Here is a 23895-nt window from a genome sequence, read left to right as displayed (position 1 = left end):
GAACAAATACTAACAAGGACTTTAAAATCATATTTCTTACACTAGCAGCTAAAACCAAACCCCACCAAGACAGTTGTCAGCATTTAATTTAAACAAGAAAAAAGCTAGGCTGGAACTGTATGTGGACTTCTGTAAGACACAATCCCACCCTGAAATATCTTGGGGTAACATTAGACTGAAGCCTCACATACCACTGGCACGTGAAAAATATCCACAACAAAATAAAGATGTGTGTAAACCTCATCCAGAACCTGGCAGGAATGACCTGGACAGCAGATGCAAAAACTTTATGGACCTCTTCACTGGCCCTTGTTTACTCTACCACAAAATACTGCTCACCTGTCTGGATACACCTCTCCCACACATCACTCACTGATTCTCAGCTTAACACTTCTATGTGGCTAGTTATGGGCACAGTAAAATCAATACGTGACTGTGGCTTCCTATACTGGTGCACATCCAGCCACCCTAAATTCATTGCAGCATGAGAATTTTTCAAGAGTCCCATCATATTCAAAGGAACAAGGATCGCCCAAGACATGAAGACCTAAATTGCCAGTCAACCCTATTAAACCTTTTTGGCTTGCAGTGCAAGAGCTTGAAGACTTGGGGTTTTCAGTGGTGAACAAGGTGGAGGGGAGGCAACATCCTGAACAAACAACTCCTCAAGGACCCAACCAAAGAACCTAGTGGCTTTTCCCTTTCATGGAAACTATGGTCCACTTTGAACCACAGCTGCACATCACAGGGGTAGATGCACATACCTCCTCCATAAAGGGTACTGAGTGTCAGGGGGTTTTCAGTTTGCATCTGAAGAAGTGGGTTTTTTTACCCATGAAAGATTATGCCCACATATATCTGTTAGTCTTTAAGGTGCCACCGGACTCCTTGTTGTTAAAGGGTACTGAGACACAATCCAATTTGTGACTGCGGAAACAGATTTGAAACTATGGAACATCTTGTCAACCATACAGTGTACCAGGTAATCATGTCCTGGTCATATCTCTGCCATCCATTCTGCAAGTCCTGAAGCAATCAATTGGATTGCCATCATAGACTTGAACATATAACATTGCTGGTGTTAAGTGTTACGAAAGAAGTAGCTTTTTCCCCAGTAAAAGTACATTGCCAATTCTAACGAGAGTATATAAATTGGTTGAATATTAAGAGCTTAAAAGCTTTGAAAGGATTCATTTCTGGGCAACCATTTTCCTATATAAAAATCACTCAAACAGAACTAGGGCAGGGTTCTAGGCAGGTATTGTCTAAGATAGGCACCATTGTAAATGCCATAATTAAGGCTTTATACAGACTTCCATTATAATGCCCTGCTTTCATCTGCCTGCAATGTTCTCATTTAGTTTGCTTTGGAGTTGAAACATTCTATGCTTTGTTTGAGTGCAAAAGCTCCTCAGAAAGGATGAAGTAAATTCATTCAGCAGCTTTTTAGTTACCTAAGTGAGTAATTATATACTACTTATGCTTTTTTAAAAAATTGAGGTTTTTGCACATGCATTAGTCCAATGCCCAAAATGCTAAATCATTAACTATGGCTAGGTTTTAAGAATAATCTAGATAATAGGAATAATCAAGTAAATCTCTTAAATATGAAGATATGAGTAAGGCTACAATTTTGTCACAGACATCAAGGTGGTCACAAAAATTGTGAATTTTAATAGACAGTAAAATACCCACAGACCCAGTAGCATTATGACCTAATGCCATACCACCATTCAGGTTTGCTATGTCCACCCCTCCGGAGATGGAGATGGAGGAGCAGGAGACAAATTTGTGCAGTGTTGCAGCCCCGTGTGCTGTGTTGCAATGCAAATCCAATTTGGTCCTCAGCCCCCTCCATTTCCATCACCGGAAGAGCGTACAGGCCAACCTGAGTGGTGCTGTGACCCCATGTGCTGGGTCATAATGCCCAGAGCAGGGAGCCAGGTCCAACCCCGGGGACAGGAGCCAGTACTGCAGGGTGAGCTCATTCTCTAACACTGTACATCCCTATGATTATCAGTGGTTCACAGTCATGCTGAAAGGGCATAATGAGTGGGGTCCCGTAGGGATCAGTTCTTGGTCCGGTTCTGTTCAATATCTTCATCAAAGATGTAGATAATGGCATAGAGTACACTTATAAAGTTTGCGGACAATAACAAGCTGGAAGGGGTTGCAAGTGTTTTGGAGGATAGAATTAAAATTCAAAATGATCTGGACAAACTGGAGAAATGGTCTGATGTAAATAGAATGAAATTCAATAAGGACAAATGCAAAGTACCCCACTTAGGAAGGAACAATCAGTTGCACACATACAAAATGGGAAATCATTGCCTAGGAAGGAGTACTGAAGAAAAGGATCTGAGGGTCATAGTGGGACCACAAGCTAAATATGAGTCAACAGTCTAACACTGTTGCAAAAAAAGCTAACATCATTCTGGGATGTATTAGCAAGAGTGTTATAAGCAAGATATGAGAAGTAATTCTTCTACTCTACTCCATGCTGATTAGGCCTCAGCTGGAGTATTGTGTTCAGTTCTGGGCACCACATTTCAGGAAAGATGTGGACAAATTGGAGAAAGTCCAGAGAAGAGCAACAAAAATGATTAAAGGTGTAGAAAACATGACCTATGAGGGAAGATTGAAAAAATTGGGTTTGTTTAGTCTGGAGAAGAGAAGACAGAGGGGATATGATAAGTTTTCAAGTACATAAAAGGTTGTTACAAGGAGGAGGGAGAAAAATTGTTCTTCTTAACCTCTGAGGATAGGACAAGAAGCAATGGGCTTAAATTGCAGCAAAGGAGGTTTAGGTTGGACATTAAAAAAAACTTCCTAACTGTAGGGTGGTTAAGCACAGGAATAAATTGCCTAGGGACGTTGTGCCATCTCCATCACTGGAGATTTTTAAGAGCAGGTTGGACAAACACCTGTCAGGGATGGTTTAGATAATACTTAATCCTGCCTTGAGTGCAGGGGACTGGACTAGATGACCTCTCAAGGTCCCTTCCAGTCCTATGATTCTATGCCCCCCCCCCCCACTGCTCCGCTTTCCCTGACAAAGATTTCACAACAGGGAAAATGGCTATTAAAAATGTCCATTACAAAATTGTAGCCTTACTTATGAGCCATTAAAAAAGGGATTTGGACAGATAATCACTGGTCTACACTGCGAACTCACATCGGCGTAGCTATGTCTCCCAGAGGTATGAAAAATTCACATCTCCACAAGACATAGCTATGCCAGCCTAACCCCCCGATGAAGTCAGTGCTAGGTCAATGGAAGAATTCTTCCGCCAAACTAGCTACCATCTTTCGGGGAGGTAGATTACCTATGCCCATGGGGAAACCCTTCCTGTCAGCATAGGTAATGTCTACACTGAAGCACTACAGTGATATAGCTGCAGCAACAGTTTAAGTGAAGACACTGTAAATTTCCCAATAAAGTTAAGCAACTCTACAGAGCCACAGTTACTGCCAAATAAATGTGTAACTAGCGAGTGACTGCATTTAAAATAGATTTGGGCAAACGATTGCCCACATCTATCAAAAACTAAGTTCTCTAAAATAAAAAGCAAAATGCAAAACAAATTAAACTATGACATACAATTTTAAGGAAGCCATGTAATGCAAACGTTAAGGCAATGTGTAGTAACATTTTTGCTTACTAGTCAGACTGTTAAACATTAACCTGAATATGCTGTGCGAGAGAGTGGATTGTTTGCAGTGTTGGTTTAGCTGTATTGAGCCCAGGATATGATAGAGAGAAGGTGGGTGAGTTAGTATCTTTTATTGGACCAACTTCTGTTGGTAGAAGAGACAAGCATATGCGCTTTTCAGAACTCTTTTTCAGGTCTGGAAAAGGTAACTAGTGTGTCAAGGTGGGACAGATTAAGCATAGAAACCACTTAAAATGAAGGGGCAATTAACATCTCTGCATCATAGGACAAAGGAGGGTTAGTAGGTTACAAGTTGTTGGAATGAGTCATAAAACCAGCAAGTCTGTTGAGACCTCTCTCTGAGGAGAAGGTCTACACTTAAAAACCTGGACCACTGCAGTGCTTTACTAAAAGCTTCTCCTGACAGTGTGGTTAATCCACCTTGGCCAGTGGGGGCCCATATAGTGTTGTCTACACCGGGGGTTAGATCGGTATAACTGCATCTCTCAGGGATATGGATTTTTCACACCCCGGAGTGATGTAGTTATATCAATGTAAATTTATAGCGTAGACCTGGCCTGAGTTAAGATTCTCAGTGGCATTAACTTTTGCATTTCCTGACATGTTTATATTGACATTAAACATTACATTTATTATGCTTTTAATAAGCTTTATAATTAAAAATTTAAGTGAACTGGTCAGGACTCAAATATTTGGACTAAATTGGATAGCATCATCTCACTGTATGCAAGTCATCCAAACATTGGCCTATCCTATCAAACTAATTTTTCCCCACCCAGTTGCCACATACTTATGCTCCAATACATCTGTTAGTCTATAAGGTGCCACAGGATTATTTGCTGCTTTTACAGATCCAGACTAACACGGCTACCCTTCTGATACTGGAGCAGGTGATCTTTTGATTTAAAGAATAACAGAAACAAGTTCAGTGTGTGCGTGAACTCCTTGAAAAGTCATTTACCATGCAGGTCAGAAAGGCAATGCACTTTTACAGTGGATGGGTGGTTAGGAAATCAAATTGTGCCCCACCTTGAAGCTTCCTCTTTTTGTTCTTTACTCCCAGAGCACCTCAGGACTTCCGACTTAGAGATTGAACACTACTCCCTCTGGAACTTAATATTATGGGAGTCAGAAAGAAAGGTTCCCTCCTTTCCTGTTGTCCATCCTGGTCTAATTCACTCTTGTCATGCTATAATAGTTTTTGTTCAAGAAATGAATCCATCTCTAATGTTAATGAGTTACACAAATGGAAAGAACTACCTTGACCCTGATGATAGATTACATTTTCCTCTGTTTTATGCAGGTTTTTTTTAATGCTCTAAGCAACAAGGACTCCTCCACTTCCTTTGCTGGGGCTGCGCCATGTGTGTTCACCCAGTACTGTTCCTTATTAGGCCAAAGTATGTCTTTGCCATCTTCAGATACTTGTATATAGGTATGTTTCTCCCCTCGTTCCATTTAGTAATATAGCTAAGCTATACCTCTGTTCTTTTATATTTTTTGTCAGTCCGTCACTTCTTCCATCCCTTTAATCATTTGTGTTTTACTTCGATTTACACTAGTTTGCAAACATTTTTCTGGTATTGAGGTGCCTTGAATTAGTTCTGCTGAATACTGCAGCTGGAAACAGAGATTGGCTATGATAGTCCTGCTCTGCCTTACACTCTCTTGCAACTCCAGTTGCAAGAATCACTCAGCTTCATTAATCATTTCCACTCCTAAAACAATGTTTAGTTAGGTGTATTAATGTATGTTCTTAGGGCAGATTTTGGTATTGCATTAATGAATTTAGTAGTTATTTGATAATAGCTATAGTGAACACAAAGCTTCCAGTTTGGATGGGATCCAAAGCCCATTGGAGTCTTTCTATTAAGTTCAATGAGCTTTGTAGGGCCTAATCCTGCACACTCAGGCAACTAGCCCTGGCTGCAGTTGATGGAATTGCTTGCATGAGTAAAGACTGCTCATATGAGTAGCAGTTAAGACCTACATAGTTTTCAAAAAGGATTAATAAATTGAACATCATTAGAAAGTGTTTTATTCATATCTTACAAAACAAAGTTCCACAACATGAACTACACTAGATATAGTCAAGTTATTTCAGAATTAACCTTTGTTTTCTAAAACCAGCATCACTACACAATAAAACTTGTTTTACAACTAACTCAAGTCTCATCTTTTGCATACAAAATATGCTCTTTACATTGAAATACACATTATTAACAAAGCAGGAACTAGAAGCACATACGCTAAGATTGCTCAGTGAAAAATGCCTCAGCAGGGACTTGTTTTTTCTGCAACAGAACATCTGTTGGCTATGTATTTTCACAGAAACTTAAACTGATGGGAAACTTGCCAGTGACATTCCCTTTGTCAAGGAAAAAAAATCCATAACAAAAGCATGTCCAACGTAGCTCAAATTCTGCTATGAAACGATGTCAGAACATGTCTTTTCCAGAACGGAGGGCTGTATGTTAAAATACAAATAAAATTTTATGCAAAAGTCATCTGAAGCAAAACACTGCATTTGCAAAAATCAAATTATTCCGTTAGTTGCTTCACAGTTTATTTTAAATATTAACTGAGATCATTAATCTCCTGCCAACATCTTCAATCCAATATTTGACTGATCGCTGAACAGAAAATCCTCAGAATCAGATGTCTGTATTAAGAGTACGATAAATAGTGCATGTTAAAAATTGTCCAACAGATCTATAAAATATTCCATAACAATAAAAACAAAGTAACACAAAGCTAATGTTTTCCAAATATAGAACTTAAACTGTGGAAAAGTTTCAACTCATATCCTGAGCTGTCCTTGTTCATACAAGTTAAAAGCTAAACAGCTCCTTATAAAATGTTATAAGGATTTGTTTCTATAGTGCAGATTAGCACATTTAGAACTCACTATGAAACAATTTTACTAATCTAGGACCTGATCCCACAAATCCTTGCCAACAAGTATTTCTTATTGACTTTGTAAGAATAAGGCCTACTTGTGAGAATAAAGGTTTGCAGAGTCACAACCATAAACAGCTTTGCAATACTAATTGTGCTCTTTATTTTAAATTCTGGTAAATATTAGAATATATACAATTTTAGTACAAAATTATGAAAAACTACAATTTTAATAATAAAACTGAAAATGCACCTTCCAAACATACTTAGTAGTCAGAAGGAAATAAGTATAATCAAATCACTGTTTGGCACAACAGAAAACACAGTAATATGCTTTTTATTTTTAAGCAACCTAAGGTCCCAATCCTGAAATTGAGTCTGCCTGGAGCACCAGTGAAGTTAATGAAGTCCACCCCACAGACCCTGTTGTAGGAGCAGGGCTTGAATGCCAAATCCTGCTGAGTATTTCCATTGCAGTCAATGGGGCTACTTGCATGAGACCAGCAGTATCTGGCTATAACTGTTATACATTTTTAAGAGTTAAAGCTTGAATTCTCTTTTTTTAGTTGCCTTGGGTACTTTGCTGAAGAGTAAACAATTTACCATTATCCAATAGCATCAAAATATGGTATGCAGGGTCCACAAGTTTTCAAAATTTCATACTACTTTTTGTTAGCCCACACTATTTATTGTCATGTGGGCCATCTTCCAATGAAGGCCCCCTTTGGAATTGGGCTAGGCAGGACTTCCTCTTATTTCTCGCTACTTCTGTGGGTGTCCTGGCTCTTCATTGTGGCCCATGGACCAGGTTGGGAACCATTTTGTTAGAGTTCCAAGGCATGTTTTCTGGATGTGTTGATTCAAGTACTGAATGGTTACAGGGACTACCAATGCAAACTCTAGGCCTAAGCATCAGAACAAGAATAACGAAGGGAAGGATAAAAGCCTCTAAAAATTCTGTAGGATTTGGAGTGATAGTTTTGCCACTGTCTTCAAAGGGCGTGGGCTCAATTGTTTGTATATTTTCAATCAGCAAGCGGTTGTGATGTGCAACTTCTACTACCTAATATTCAGACTAATGTATGACAAGTGCTACTACAATTTCAACTGAGAATATCTGGTTAAAAACTAAACAGATTTAATGGCTTCCCCGAAGTTCCAAAAGCCTCCAGAAAAACAAGTAGTTTAGGTTATTTGGTATAGCATAGTATCAAATGTTTTCCTTTGTGGCTAGTCAAACAACTACTAGCTTTTCTAAACGTCTTTAACAGTAACAGTTGCATTTTGGTTTAAATACAATACCCATGCTTCAGTTGATGTTAGTTCGAACCATAAAGTATGCAGATAGCTGACCAATAAAATGATCTATTCAGAATGTATTTTTTCCCACACACTATTGTTTGTATAAAAAGCTCAGTTTACAGAACCTGTACAAGAGCAACAGTCAACTAGATTAAATGTTGAATGAATTGTAGTGCAACCCTCAAAATGACAATAGATATTCAAGTGTATAATTTCAGATGTCTAGGTCTCAGTTTATGCACAAGTATGGTGTAACTGTAGAATTGTTCTGTTTGCGAAGTTTAAAAAAAGCAATTCTAATAAAAGGTTAGTTAATTTTTATTACATTAAAATTTATAGTCGCTAAACAAATGCATTCTCCAAATATTCTTGAGTTTATTTATGCAGAAATTTATTAAGAGCCTTCCATTTATTAAAATCCCACTGAAGTCAATGGATTTGGATCAAGCCCATAGCCAGGAAGTTTCATCTCTGATATTAACTAGTGGCATGGGGTGAATTATATGGCCTAATAGACATTTTCTACACTCAATCAGCCACCACAAGTTACATCCTACACAACTCACTGGCTATTGTAAGGATGAAAAATAGTCTCATGCTAGACAAATCTGTAGAGCCGTGCACTCAAGACCCAAATTTATAATTAAATAACGAAGTGAAAGAAAAGCTCCCAATACCACAACTCTTCTTTCTCCAAGGGCCTGATCCAAAGCCCACTGAAGTAAACAAGAGTCTTTCAGTTGACTTCATTAGATTTTGGATCTTGCTCCAGGACAACAGAAGTTTTTGGATAGACCCCCTACATCTGACATTCAGATGTCCCGTGGGGAAAAAATCCCCCAAAATGTTAAGGAAGTAAATCTTGTACCTACTGCCCACAAAACATTCACTCTTATCTTGTATGTCTATGTTCACTTGTGTAGTAAAAAACAAACCAAAAAAACCCACACTTGTCTTGCAACAAGTAGTACAAAATGAAATAAAGTCAAAGTGAATTGCAAAATACAGAGAAAGTTACGTAATTCACTTTTCTGAAACATGACAAATTCAGGTGTTGTAATACCTAGTGCTTTTACAATGATCAAGATTTACAATATAAAAAATAGTTACCCCATACAGTGGACGGCATGTACATCTTCAGACAGTATTTGCCAGTCACAGTATTAATCACAGCTCCACACTGTAGCCACCAATATTCCTCTGCCTACCTTCCCCCACAAACAGTGGAGGAAAAAAAGATGGCCATTTGAGCAGGTCCAGAAGGTTAAAAAACCTCTGGCAGGGGCTCTGGTAGACCACAGACAAAGAGAATTCCATGTTAGCTGCAGTTTATATAGACTAGAGTGTGTAGCTTTCAAACATATAGGCAACCTAGCAAGACAGTTAAAATACATTGTTTTTCTTTTAAAAAAAAATTAAAATATGGCCTCTATTTATGTATTTAATAACCTTTAAGTGGGAATGTCTTGACAGTTTTTAAAATGAAAACTGTCCTCATGCAAAGCTATCTATTGTCTATTTCTCATTTAACCTCTTCTACCAAAGACTCATTCATAGTGTGTGTATATTTTAAAGGTACCTTCAAGTTTTCTTCATATCTATAAAACTGCTCTTTTTTTTTTTTTTTTTTTTTTTTAAAGAAAAAGGTAAAAGGCCTAGCATAAAAAAAAAAACTTTAGAATTCACTAAAAATTTGGTATCTTGATCAGATGAAACTGACAAATTTTAAATTGTATGTGTCCGTGAAAGTGTATTCTTTGCTGTGAGTTAAAGATTTTATCCAGTTTGGTAAACAGTTAGTTTATAAGCAGAAATATGGTTTTCATATTAACCATACATTTCACTGTATTAACTTTTACTATATTTTAGGTACCAAGACTTCTTATCTTGTTTAATATCTAGTCTGATAGGTTGCAATTTATGTTTAAGGATGCAATCTGAATTGGCATTTGTAGAATGTTTTTCTGGATCTTAAGTGCACATAACTTAAATGTAAACAAACATAAAACATGTTACTGCACGCCAATCCTCATAACTTTATTTTAAACAATGACATAAAACTACCACCTCCATGACTCAAATATCCCTGGCATATTTTATGACAACGTGAAAAGAATTTTGCCTCCATTGTCAAGTTGTTTATTAGATTTCTTGTTGGGGATGAGCAAGGTCTCCTTCAGCAAGTATGAAACATACGTTAAAAAAAACTAAATGAAAGCATGTTTTCAGTCAATGTTGGTTATGTTGACCTCTTGCAAAATGGCAAGCAAAATCATATTTATTTTTACATTTGCACCCACATATGTTGCACTGAAAAGGATTTTCAAACCCATGACATCCCATGTGAATAGTATAAAGGATATTGTCTGCAAAATACATGTCACAGTGCTGGCAGTGATGCAGAAGCTGAGGATCCTGAACTGGAAGGGTTGGAGCTGGAGTACTTGGCTGACTGTTACTTATGCTAGGAGTACTAGTATGGACGCTGCGATCACTACTTGGACCTGCCACTGGACTGTAGTTTCTTTGACTGTGTGGAGGCCGAGGATCTGGGCTAGTAGGAGATGAACTTTGAGGAATATTTGTTGACACAGATGAAACTACTGCTGGTGCAGTAGGTTGCTGTATTATAAAAGGCTTTTCATCTTGGCATGGTACAACATCAGGAGACGCTGGGTTTTGGTTTTCAGGTGGCAAGCTAGACAACTGTCCTGCTAATGTTGATAGCTGATTTAATGGATTGTCTATCTTAAGGTCTTGTGGATCTCTCGCCAGGCCACCAGTCTGTGTTGTTTTTGTCATGCTTTCATATGCTTCAGTCTGAATATTTGGGATTTCATGGGTGAAATCATTAAGGTAGTCTGGCTTCTGAACCACCATGGAAGGTGGGCTCAAATTAATTAATGATCTTCTGCTGTATCCCAGATTGCTGGTCTTCTTCTGCAAAACCCCCCACATTTTCTTGCTGCTCAGGGAAGACCTAGTACCTTTTATAGGTACCATTTTATGCTTGCGTCTACGATGATGAGACAGGTTACTTCTGTCACTGCAGCGGAAGGAACACAATTCACATTTATATGGTTTTTCACCAGTATGTGATCGCATGTGCGCTTCCAGATGACGTTCATAGGCTGATGCAAATGGACATAGATGGCATCTGTGTGGCTTTTCACCTGAAAGAGAGAAAATTACAGTGTAACAATTTATGTATACTTGTACAAAGCAGCCTAACAGAACATGGAAGAGAGTGAATGTATGTGGGGGCTACTAACTGAATAGAGCATTTCATTTTTTAATCAATAGTTCAAATCCAGTCCAACTCACTGCTAATGGAAGGTTGCAGGGTGTCATAAGTGAAATGAGTTTGGAGGTCTCCTCCTGTTTTCAGTAGGCAAGTTTAAACTTTAGAAAAGCCACCACTATTACTACAATTGACACTAATTGAGACCCTTGTTGGAATGGTGAGAAAATATGAATGGTATGTAGTCTGAATAATACTCTCACATCTCTAGAAGTGCTTTGTCCAAAATGGGTTTCAGGCATGTAGGCAAGACAGCATGGCAAAGCTTGTTCAGTTACCTGCCACAGCTTTATTTGTTTTATGAATAACTACGCTTCAAATTGAGGTTTGCGGTGTTATCAGTCTGCCTTTTTACAAACACCCATGTGGCTTTCAAATTTAAGAAAAATATAAGGACAAGTTTTTAGGACCCTGTGGTTAAATAAAAAAAAAGTAAACTATGCCCCTGTAGAGCTAAGTGCTGTGTCACGGAGATGCAATTCTCGAGACACCCCTAACATCCAGCCCCCACCATCATGGAGTAGAACTGCACTGGTTACACTGTCTGGGGAGGTTCTGTATTCAGGAGGCTGGAGCTAGATTTTGGCTTTTTAATGATGCCAGCTGAGCTCTGGTAGAATACCAGATATCATGTAGGCTCTATCCTCACTAATGCATTTAAAGTGTTTGAAAAACCATTTTCAAACACGATTACAGGAAACACATTCGTAACAGTACAGTCGGCGCCTATGATCTTCCTTTAAGATAGAGAGATCCTTCAGAGTTGTTTAGATGAAACCTATTCATTTGATCCAGAATGTTTCAAAAGCTCAAAGGTTTTAGTGCTTTGTGTTCTAGGAATTAAAACTCCAGATTTATGCTAGTAAAGAGGCTTAATGCCCTGCTGATGGTACTGATATCGTTAACTTCATAACTAGAATTATAGACCAGCTTCCAGGAAGGTGCTGTTCCATTAATTCTTCTACAAAGGGGTATAACAGACTCCAGGGTATAACAGGTGTGACCTCTCTCTCCTTGGCACTAGGGAGAATAGCCTTAACTTTCTCTCTAAAGAAGTTTCCACCATCACACAGCAGGTTCCCAAACTGACTTCCAAAAAGGAGTTGTGTGTCTGCAGGCATCTACCATTGATCTCGCATTCATACAAGATTGTAGGATGCGTGCATCTGATGCTCCCAGATGAGAATTTTTATGTTCATATTTCTCCCAGGGGATATTTAGTTGGTTTTCTGCCAGAATTCAAACCAGTATTTTCTCAAGCAGGACTGGTAATCCTGATATAGAAAAATTGGGAAACTTTCCAGTGACAGGCATCTTATTGCTTAGTATCACAGCTTGGGACACTCAACTGTGATTCTTTCTTCTAGCCAGACCTGCTTTACCACCAGCTTCAGAAGAGAAGTGCAAGAAAAAGCAGTGGCAGCCCTTGGTGTAAGGTACTTTTGTACTATCTTTTCAGAGGTTGGCACGTGTTTGCCAACTGGGACCGAATATCTCTGTAATAAGCGTACAATTTATACCAAGATTAAGCAAACAAATCACATAAAGACAGGAGGGGACACTGAGCACTGGAATGCCACCCCTGAAAGGTAATTTAACAGCTTTAAAATAAGAGTTATGGGAGGTTCCACTATGAAATGGAAGCATGGTGGAAGGGAGTAAGGGCTCTATTGTAACTTATACTTTTTGGAGAATGGAAATTTTCAGTTTACTAACTGATCTTTAGTACTCAGAAATGCCTTCATTAATTTTAGACACCGTGCTTTTCTTGTAAAATTGGCCTACAGGCAGATATTTCAACATTATCTTCTAGTAATAAAATATAATTTCATGTACTAGTGTAAGCAAAATATTTACTCAGTTTCTTGGTCTCAATCAAAAACTAATTATAAACCATCACAACAAGAAGAGCTATTCTCTAAGACCCAAAATCCTGCCAACATTTACGCATGTGCTAAAACTTTACCACAAGGACTAGTCCCATTGAAATCAATGCAACAATTCATGATAGTAAAGCTAGCCACACACATAAATGCTTATAGGATTGGGGCCTAAACAAGCATTATGAAAATACAGCACCTAATCTTTTAAAAAGGAAAAATCTTTAAAAAATCCCACAGACTTTGCTTACAAAAAGGAAAGTTTTTGTAAGCAAGAGGAAAGAGGAAAGTTGTCATCACTATGACACTGTTTGAAGATACATACACACATCTGCAAAGCCTATGAGTGAGTTAGTTCCATATACACTGAGGAGAATACAGAGGCACTGAAACACTGCCCCACAGCAAAGTACTGTAGAATCCTTCATACCTGTGTGAATTCTGATATGCTCTATAAGCCGTGCTGTTCCTTTGCTGGCATAGTTGCAATATCGACACTTCAGTTTTCCATCAAATGTCCTTTCAAACCCATCCACTAACATTCCTGAGTTTTCATCCAGTGAAACTTCAACAGAAGGATGATCTAGTCCATTCTGATCACCATCTGCCCCAGCTATAAACAGTAAATGCAGTAGAGATTCTGACTGAGAATCACTGGGTTGTTGCTTTTTGTTACAGTGACACTAGTCCAAACTTCTTAGCTCCTCATTCCCCTAACCCCCACACAAAAATAAACTAATGAGAAATAAGTTTTGATGAAAAATGTTTTTTTACAAAAGACTTCCCCCGAAGGTTCTACAGCTTTACAGACTAGTATAGTAGCCTTCATAATAAGCATGTTCAAATGCAAACATCAGCACAATCACCCCCCCCAAAAAACTAGAATACTTGACAGCACTGAAGAGAGCCTACCTCCCTGAAGGGCATCTGCTTCATTGTCCCCACTAACAGATCCAGAAATCATATTTACATGGTGTGTCTGTTGAGTAAGATATTCCTGAAAATCTTTTACAAAGTCCAGAGGCTCCGGTTTCTTTTCACCCATATTCACACTTTGAGTTTACAATAACTTGTGCCTAGAAAAAAATCAAATCAGAATCAGAGAACATTTTACTGAATTTGAAACAAAAGAATTCACATTTACCGAAACCACTGTAAATCAAGGATGACATCTCTATAGTCTTGTTAAATAAAATGCATATGGTCAAAAGTAAAATACACATGAACAGACAATCATAAGAGTATTGTTGAAATCTTTACAGCAGCTCAATGCTATTTAAAGATCTCAGATAGTCACAGTTGGGAAGATGGTTCTCAGCAACAGTATTATAAATACTTTAAATTTTATAAAATGATGTAATAAAAGTCAAAGTTTAGTTGACTATGTGGACACGAGAACAAATTTCAATCTAACCTTACCATTCAGTTCGGAAATATTAAATAATCTTTACAAAGGTTTAGATTCAAAGAACATTTTTTGACATTCCAGACGATTTTTTTCTTAAATGCCGAGATTTGACATCTTAGCATGGAAGGAAATTTACTGTAAAGAAGAGACTTCTTGCATTGACAATTTTATACTGTAATTGTTCTATAACTTAGAATTTTATGTTCAGAAATAATATTTCTCACGGACTTAAAGTTAGGCACATGCACAGTTATGGTTCATGAAATAATGAACCTGTTAGCCGATGGCCAAGGATGTTTGGTGAGGTGCCAGCTATGCCCGTTTTATACCATCCATGACTTTAACCGCTAGGACGCACTGTCCCTTCGCGACGGGCAGCCCGGGCTAGGCTGACGGATGCCCCAAGGTCCTAAACACCCGTGACTTTAACTGCTAGAGCTCAGAGCTCCTTTGCAGTGGGCAGTCAGGATTGACTGACAGGCGCCCCAAGAGTTTGCCCCGTGGAGGCGGCACAACTCAACGCTAGGCTCTTAGTACTCTCACCTAATGGCCAGGCTTTATAGCCAAAACGGCTGAGGTTCTTTAATTGTGTTGGCTGCTTTACAGTAAACCAGAGAAACAAGTCAGGCTTATGCACAAATGGTTACCAAAATTTATTAAACTAGATTCTAATCATGTGGTTACAAAATTGCTAGTGCCTACTTATTTAAATGTAGAGATGTTACACACACAAACAAGTTACAAAACTGAAGCCACAATCCCAAAGAAAGAAAACAAAGTATAGAGCTCTATTTCAAAATATGTGTACACTAAAGATAGGAGATCAGGTGTGGGTGCTTCTTACTATCTTTGCATCTCTCGATTCCAGCGGTGCCAAGCCAGGATCGGTCACTCAATTCCGCAGAAAGACGAATAAGGGACAAGGCTTAGGGACCCTCTTAGCTGCAGAAGCCTTGGGAGGCTGTCACTTATCTGACCAGCAGATAGATAGTGAAAAGCACTCAAAAATCATGGTGCTGTAGGTCCCATACTTATACCTCTGTACTCCTTTATTCTCTTTCTCCTTTCTTATGCCAAATTGGGGCTGGTCTGTCTGGGCGACGCCAGCTCTCGCAAGAGTAGTTTACACTTGCAAGGGAGAGAAACAATAAGTTTCGACTACTGGACATTCCTTTTATTAGGGTAAATATTTTCCCACCTAGGATGTTGGGGTGTGTGCATCACGCTATTTAGTAGGGGCTAAGAGCCATGTCTGTCACAGCTTCTCTGTCTGCTGTGAGCCTAATCGTTGTATATGTTCCCAGAGGCACATTGTAGCAGCACACCTGTGCTTCTCACAGCTTCAAAGGCTGTGCTGGAATTTATGTTAAGTGCCCTGTTGTTTTGGCTCCCTTGTGCTCCCCAGCAATGCTGGTCTGAGAGGGGGGGGGCTGGCTGTCTGGCTACAGAACCATAACTATGCATCACAGTACATTCAAGACTGTCAAGAATGTTAATCATCATCTGGCAATGAAAATTATATTTTGATTTATTCAAGTTTCAAATCAGCAACTGAGGGGAACAGATTTCAGAGGATGAGAAATTCCAAGTTTTCAAGCACCAAATTTGGTGTTCAACACATATTTTCTGTTAGTGTTATAAAAATCGTATAAATTAGGAGGGAACTCATTCATTAAGAAGAGCTAAATTACAAAACAACGTTTAATCTTAAAGTCACTGAGATTTCAAAGTAGTACTGATATTATTACAGTACCATCACTTTCATAAAGTTTCAAGTAACTTGGATACATTTTACTTTTTTTTGTAAAGAAACCCATTTCACATCCAATAGTAAAGCTTACGCCTCTTACCAACAATATGAATTGAAGTAGTGAGTCTACCACTCTACTCATCTGTAAATTGGATATAAAAACCCTACCTACATTAGTGGTTTTGTGAGACTAAAGAGAACTGATTATTTTACTGCATTAGATGACTAAAAAAATTCATTTAATGTATATTAAAGAAATTAAAAGTCTATACGTAAAAATACTTGGAGACTTGAAAAATCTTCACTGGCATGAACTGAGCAGCTCGGCAATGCCTGAGGCTACCATTTTATTGATTATTCCAGTAGGAAACAGAGCTGAATGACGCATATCATGACAGGAAAATCAGAGCTGCAGCCAGAGACAAGAACACAGCAGGAGATTTCTCCAGCTATTTTTAGCTAAGTTCTTTAGTTTTTCCCTGTGTTTGTTTTTTAAAGGTCTACATGAATTGTACCTGAATTTCAGTTTCCTCCTAGGTAGCAAACATACTCCAACCTGTACTCCCAGTAGGTCAGACAGAAAGCAAGGGAGCACAGCTGCCCCACTTTCCCTAGAACAAAAAATAAATAAAAAAATTAGTCTGTCAAACTTATGTTTTCTGATTTCTTAATCAAATCTTTTTTAGCTTCTTGCTTAATTTTCAAAAGAGAGGCTCCCCTGCAACAAATAAAATTCATAGCAGTTGTTCAATTATTTCATTACATGAACTACATTTCCAGAAGGAGATCCTTTCATGGACCCCAGCCACTCCTCATACATAGAAAATACGAGAAAATTGAGCAAAACAAAACCCAAAATCTGGCATTCAAGTTAATTGGTTTTAGTGGATGCTTAACAGCAAAATACCATATTAACAGCGGCCGTAATGAGGCCTTGGATTGTAGGAGTTGTAGCCATATTCATACTGGGGGTAGTAAGACTGTCCTTGTCTGTGCTATTGGTAGCTGTTACCCCAGCTTCTTCCTGGCCACTGATTAGAGCTATTACCACCTTGCCAGTTGTGCCTATCACCTCTGCCTCTAAACTGCCTGCCATCTTGAAACCATCAAGCTGTATGGAGCTCTCAAATACTTCATTCTGCAGACAACTAGTAGTGATCCACAAAACAAATTTTGGGGGAACCACTTTTCTGTAGGACAGGCAACTGGAAAACACACTCTGTAATAGTGTTGATTTTAGTGATGGAAGAGTGCTTACAGTGGCAGTGCTGCATAATTCTGTGTTCCCAGCCAAAGAATTTGAGTTTAATATTTTGTATAGAACGTGGGGTTTCGTTAGACTGCATTATCTTTCAATAATAAAAAAAATTCACCATTTGTCACTCTTTTCCAATATCACCATTGTAAATGACCAGACTTTCGTAGGACTTTGACTTGCAATGAGTTTAAGATGGAAGATAAGTTTCAGTCTGAAAAGGGACAGTTTCAATCAGACGTTTCAACTGCTGCAAATCATCACAGAAATCATTATCAACATTTCAATTGGCAAATCCTTTCATTTTACAGTAATGACCAGAGTTTCATTAGATGATCTGCAAATGTCCAGTACCAAACTCCAGATCACTACTAGTCACTTACACAGTGCTTTGCATTTTCAAAGTTCTTCACTAACACCGAGTTAAATAACTTGTAAAAGTCACTTATGAGGCCTAATTCAGCACATACCACTAGAATACTGGTTTTCTGCAGACTCTTTAGAGAGATATCTATATGAACCTTTCTTTCACAATAATGCTTTGTATTAAACAATATAGTATTAGTGCAACATTCTACTGTACTGTTGATCCCAGTTTGATACACCAGTTAAGTCACTTGCTACTTGTCTAGTAATAGCTGGAAACTTTTCAGTGTCAACATGCTAAGCCGCTAGACTAGGGAGTGTCTCCTATACCAATTTACTACAGTGGTATGCAACCTGTAGTCCTTGAGGGCAACTGTACTAAGAAAATTTCTATTAAAATACAAATTGAAAATCTGTTCTGGAAGTGTTTCCTAGAGAACATAAGTGTTTGAACAAAACCCACCACTTCAGGAATACAGTATTAGGCTCAACCCCCAACTGCTTTTCCTGAAACTTCTGATGTGAGGTGAGAGCACTGATAAGTTGCTGTCCTTTTCCTGCTGCAGCTGTTCGCAGCTTCCCCACTACTCATCTGCTGCATTTCACGAATGACATAAGAGAAGCAGATCAGGCTACACTATTCTCTGCTTACCTGCCAAGTTGCTGGAGTCTCTGGGAGAGCAGGATGGGAGCTCAATCAGCTCTGCCTTAACCTACAGAAATGCCTAGTGAAGGATGTCTCCTCACCCTCACACAGGGCAGTCAGGCAGAGGAGAAAAAAGAGAAGCTGAAAACGAACCACCAGTTATGGCTCCCTGATTCTCTGCCAGAGGTCAGTTTAGAGCCTTGGGGTTGTTCTACCTTGCACCAGTTGTAAGTGGTCCCTAAGGGACCACTAAACCATAAACCAGCTGCGGATTGCCAGAATGCAACATGCTTCAGCTGCTTCCCCTACACAACTTGACCCCAGCAGGGGGCATCAGGATGGAAGCATAAAAGCTAGCTAGGTATATGTGGATGGTGCCCTCCTGAGAAAATCTGTCTCAAAAAAGTGAGCGTGATGTCTTGACTTTTTTGAAACAACATGTTCAGGCTGAAAGTGTTGGATACCACTGCTGTTCCAATTGCCTGATTCAGGAACAGCACTAATGAGCTTCAGAAGCAGCTGTATTCGGTTCTTATTTGGAAGGATAGTCAACAAGATGTACTTTTGGTGGTTTGAGAGAATAAAGGAGAGGACCTTGGAAACATCAAAGGAGTGAAATAGGAGTTCTACCTTATCAATTCAAATCCGTTCCACTTTGTCCTTTTCACTCCAATATTGATGAAATACAGAGGCAGAAAACCACTCTGGAAGTATATATCCCATACATACAGAGATAATTTTAATAAAATATGTAAAGTCCCACAAGTCTACAGTGAGAAACAAAATCAAGATATTCCTAGTACTCAAAACTGTATAACAATTATACTTTCTAACAACTGTCACACTAAAACCACAACAAAACTAAACTGATAGGCGAGAAAGATCCCCAGGTACCCTTGGTTTGAAAATAAGTCAAAGGGGTTTCCCTACTTGACATCTTTTTTCATTTGTTAAACATGATTTTTCCATTTTCCTTTCTTTCTTGTTCAACACTAGCCAACATTCCAATGGGTTATTTATGTCCTTGTTTATCAACATGGATTACTGGTATCAATTGTGTCTAAAAAATTATTGGAATGGGGTTAACCAGTGGAGGTTTCCTAAGATAGGCTTTATCTGCTATTTTTGGAATCTGATACAGCGGCTGAAATTCAGCCCTGGAGTAAGTGGGTGCTGTTGTGACAATTGGGCCTACAAATTTACCCAAAATGTGAGCTCAATGGTAATAAGTATGTATAAATTCATAAAATGTTACAGTACTCTGTAACAACAAAGGTTGATGGATAGAAGTCCAAATGGAAGACAGAATAACTGAAATAGTCTAAATAAAAAGGCCTCGTTGATATGACTCAAGGACTGTTAAAATTACACTTGCTAAAAACAGGAGATGTGGAGCCAGAAGTTAATAAGCTAAGATTGGTATGTCAAATATTAGGCCCAACTGGTGGACAAAATAATGAGGGGATAGGCTATTCCACCCTCACTCCCTTTTTGGGGTTCTTAAAAGAAAATTTTGTGAGGAAAGTATGAAAACAAAAAGGACATATGAAGAGAACAGAGAGAGGCTACTGGAGTGAGTGTCAGTATCACAGTTGCCAAACCCCAGCTTCCTGGGTCCCTAGGTCTTCATCATCCTGATCCTGAGAGGTGTCCTAACCAGAACAGGCCAGAGAGAGGAGCCCAGATGACATTGCCCCCCCCTACCATCTCCAGCTGAATCCCAAACATCACCTAGGATGATAGTTATTACCATCTTTAATGCCATGTAAGAGACTGTCAAACAAGGGGGCTTTTCCTTCTAAGATGAACTGAAAAACAACAGCAGCAGCAACATCTCCAGCCCATCTCAACTAACTTCTTCTCTTTTCCCCAAAAGGACAGTTATTACCATCTTTTGATACCATCTAAGACACTAACAACAGAGGGTTTCTCCTTTTAAAAACACTCTCCTAAAGGGAAAGGGAACAACAAATACTGTTACAATGAAAGCCTTATTTAATACTTTGCATTTCAAAGGTTTTAATAATTTCATTCTTTTCTGTACCTTTAATACAAGGTTAAAAAGATTTTTAATGGTGTGTTTGCCATGATGCTAAGCAGGCTGAGATCTCTGTATACCAAGCTACAGGCCTTGTATAACTCTGTTTAACATTAGACAATGACTGGGTTTTGTCACCACCTTTAGCTCATTTATTCCATCTAAATTAATACAAGCATGCCACTCTATTGGCTTCCAAGGAGTGGTGCCCTTTTATGGCAGGACTGAATATGGTCCACTATTCTCTCTTCTGATCACTGTAAGTTAACTCTGGGCACACCTTTACACATCAATTTTGCCTACCCTCTTTCAGATATCAGCTTCCTCTAGGTTTAAGTTAACTTGTGTTCCATTTGTTGGTGGCTCCTGCAGTAAAACAAAGATACCAGCTCATGCATTAAAAAGGGGGCGGGGGAGGGGCATGGGAGAAAGCAATTTAGATTCCAGAGGCCATGTCTCATCAAGTTATAACTTTAAGGCATGTCAAATATAGGGATTAAACCAGCGGTGCACAAACAGGGGAGTGCCAGAGGTTCGGGAGGGGAAGAAATTTTAGCATTTCACCCTTTAAAAAAAAAAACCAACAACATACTAATAAAAGCACAGGCTGGCTTATTTTCAACAATTTAAGTTTCATAACTACAGTAGGCCTACTATGCCTTTAAAATTAATTTTGATTCTCTAATTTTAAAACTCATTTAATGATTAATAATTGATATTAAAAGACAAACTGGTAACATATAAAATAATAGTTGAGAGCCTGGGACCTTTCAAGCGAGTTAGACACTATAACACTAAACCAAATGAATGAACAGTCATCTCTGTTTTTCCCCCTCCATCTTCTGGCATGAAAAATAGTTTCAGCTCACAAGTAATGGAGGAGGGGTATGACAAATTCTATTAACGGTAAGGGGGGGGGGCTGCGACTGGAAAAGTTTGCGCACCACTGGACTAAACCATTCAACAATGAATATTAGAAAATTGAGTTTTGGGATGGCTCAACAGGAATCAACATTTAAAAGAACTATATTTTCACCGAAGAGTCTATTGTGACTCTCTTTGCTTCAAGGGGAAAATTGATTCATGTGGTAATTTACACAGTAACATTTCAGTCTGAAAAACTCTAACAGATGAATGAATACTGAAAAGTGCAACTGAGGAAAGACAGAAGACATGATTTAGTGGTCTGACCATCATGTTCAAATTAACTCCATTCCCTCCATTCAACTCCATTGAACCTCAGACGCCCCTCATCCTTCTGATGTTCGTAAGTTCCCAACAGGATTTAAGAACTAACTCAAACCTCACCATTTTCTGTTTTACATGCAAGGAACACTTCTGTGACCTTGCTTAAATGAACAAATAGCATATCATGCATTTTAAAAAAAAATGCACACAATTTTTCCCCGAGAGAGAGGAGAGAGAGAAAAAAACCACAACTGACAGATACTAGTCATATTACATACTAAAGTTGCTCATGACATGGCTATGGGTACCTGAACAGAATAAATTAAGCTATATATTTTAGTGCGTAATTTTTAGATGACATCTCAAACCACTCTTATGAAATTCTACTCATGTGGAGAATATAATTTTTTTTAATGCACCACCAAGCATCGTGGAAAATGGAAGGGTAATAGATTTTGTAACTTAACTGGTAAGTTTTCATGATAATTTTGACAGGCCGTATATAGTAATCCGAGATTCTACCTACTACAAGCGTCACAGAGTTTTCTATAGCACATTCTTTAAGAATAGGGGGTTTGTTTAATTAATTGTTCTTGGGCAACATTTTCCATCCTATACTTCACTGTTGTATAGAGTACTGGGTGGGCACTGGTTCTCTGCCTGGATACCCCCATTCACCCTAAAGCTAGCTGCATTTCAGCAGTGCTGTATGCATATATTCTAGAAAATGCTATAGAATGCTTTAATATGAAAGCCTTACGTAAAATATTACTGAAGTCTTCTTCAGTTCTCTTAAAGTAAAAATTCACACACATGCACTGTGGAGCCTTCTGGTTTGCTCCTACACTTCAGATACCATGGCTCTGAAATAGCTGTGACACAAACAAGCAGTCTGAAAACCTCTGACAGCAAGCAAACATACATATGAAGTGTCACATTTTCCTTCAAGGAAGTCTCTCTGATACCATCTCAGCCTGCTGTGAAACCACTAGCTGGGTATCTCAGAATGAAGGGATTCTTTCATAAAGCAAAGAATCAAAACACCTCTGAACCCCAGTAACTGTCATGTGACTTATTCTATTACTTTCTTCCCAAGAAGTACCGGGAGGAGGAGGGGAAAATCAGGATCTAAAGCAGTCCCACATAATGCTCAAGGTTTTAAACAGTTTCATGACCTGAGAATTAATTCCTCACAAAGAGTTACTAACAACTTTTCAAAGAGCTCCCACCTGGCACTCTTCAAAGTCTATGACACAAATGAGTCTTCATACAAAGGCCAAGAACCAGATTCTCCACACCCCATTCAGAGCACTGCTTCCCACACCAGTTGCCTGGTAGGAGCCAAACATGGGAAGAAAACAACACTACTACTGCAGAATTCTGTTAAGCAAACTCAATTTAAAGAAAAGAGGGTTTATAGCAGATTCATATCCATTCCCAAGGGGGTGCTATGAACTCCATGCCAGAGAAAACACTTCCCGAAGACGGTTCTCTCACACCCATCCCACATTCAATACCCCTCGTTTGTGTCGGTTTAAGTTTTGTTAAAAATTAGACCACCTTTGGAACCGCGCCAGGTGCATCTGTCGGCCATCCGCCCTCGCCATCTGTCTCCCCAGCGGAGCGGTGCAAGAGAAAGAAACGGCCACCCCATTTCTGGAAAAGGGAAAAACCCTCGTGGGCATCCTCCCTTAACTCCGGGAGCGAGTGGCAAAGAGCAGGGGCACCCTATCCCGCCGGGGGCCACGCACACATCCCACCCACTCACCTGGGAGCCAGACAGAGAGCAAGGAAAGCCCCCCCCCACTCACCTGGAGGGAGAAGAGAAGACCCACTGCCCCCCAGGGGTCCGCCTCTGCAGGGCGGGGAGCTGTCACTGCTTCCGCCCTCGGCCCCAGCCCCACTGCAGCCTCCTGCTCCCCGAGGACAGGGCCGCGGCCCCGGGTGGAGAAGACAAGGGGGCTAGTCACAGGCGGCGACGGCGGCGGCCCCTGGGGGATGAGGGCACTGGGCGGCTCTCACCCGCCCCCATAGCCCGGCTCCTGAGCTACGGGGCGAGAGCATCACTCACCTCCCCTGCACCCCACCGCTCCCAACACCCACCGCAGCCGCCATGTTTGTTGTGAGTGTCTCCCGTAGTAGTCGCCCCGCCCGCCCCGTTCCTCCCACCTCGCGAGACTGGCGAGCCC

At 39.5% G+C, this 23895-nt stretch overlaps 1 protein-coding gene across 1 annotated transcript; it reads right to left on the bottom strand.

Moving 5' to 3' along the window:
- Positions 1 to 5793: 5793 nt before the first annotated feature.
- On the bottom strand, positions 5794 to 23778 carry IKZF5 (IKAROS family zinc finger 5). Its single transcript, XM_074959207.1, has 5 exons — positions 23518 to 23778; positions 16729 to 16824; positions 13968 to 14131; positions 13486 to 13668; positions 5794 to 11047 (listed from the first exon to the last, which is right to left on the bottom strand). The coding sequence occupies exons 3-5, from the start codon at positions 14098 to 14100 to the stop codon at positions 10104 to 10106; spliced, it is 1260 nt and encodes a 419-aa protein (XP_074815308.1). The 5' UTR covers positions 14101 to 14131; positions 16729 to 16824; positions 23518 to 23778; the 3' UTR covers positions 5794 to 10103.
- Between the last annotated feature and the right edge of the window lie 117 nt (positions 23779 to 23895).

Source organism: Natator depressus, chromosome 7 (assembly GCF_965152275.1).
Source record: "Natator depressus isolate rNatDep1 chromosome 7, rNatDep2.hap1, whole genome shotgun sequence".
Taxonomy (NCBI): Eukaryota; Metazoa; Chordata; order Testudines; family Cheloniidae; genus Natator; species Natator depressus.
Note: the sequence above shows the minus strand (reverse complement) of the source record. Positions and strands in the feature narration are given on the sequence as shown.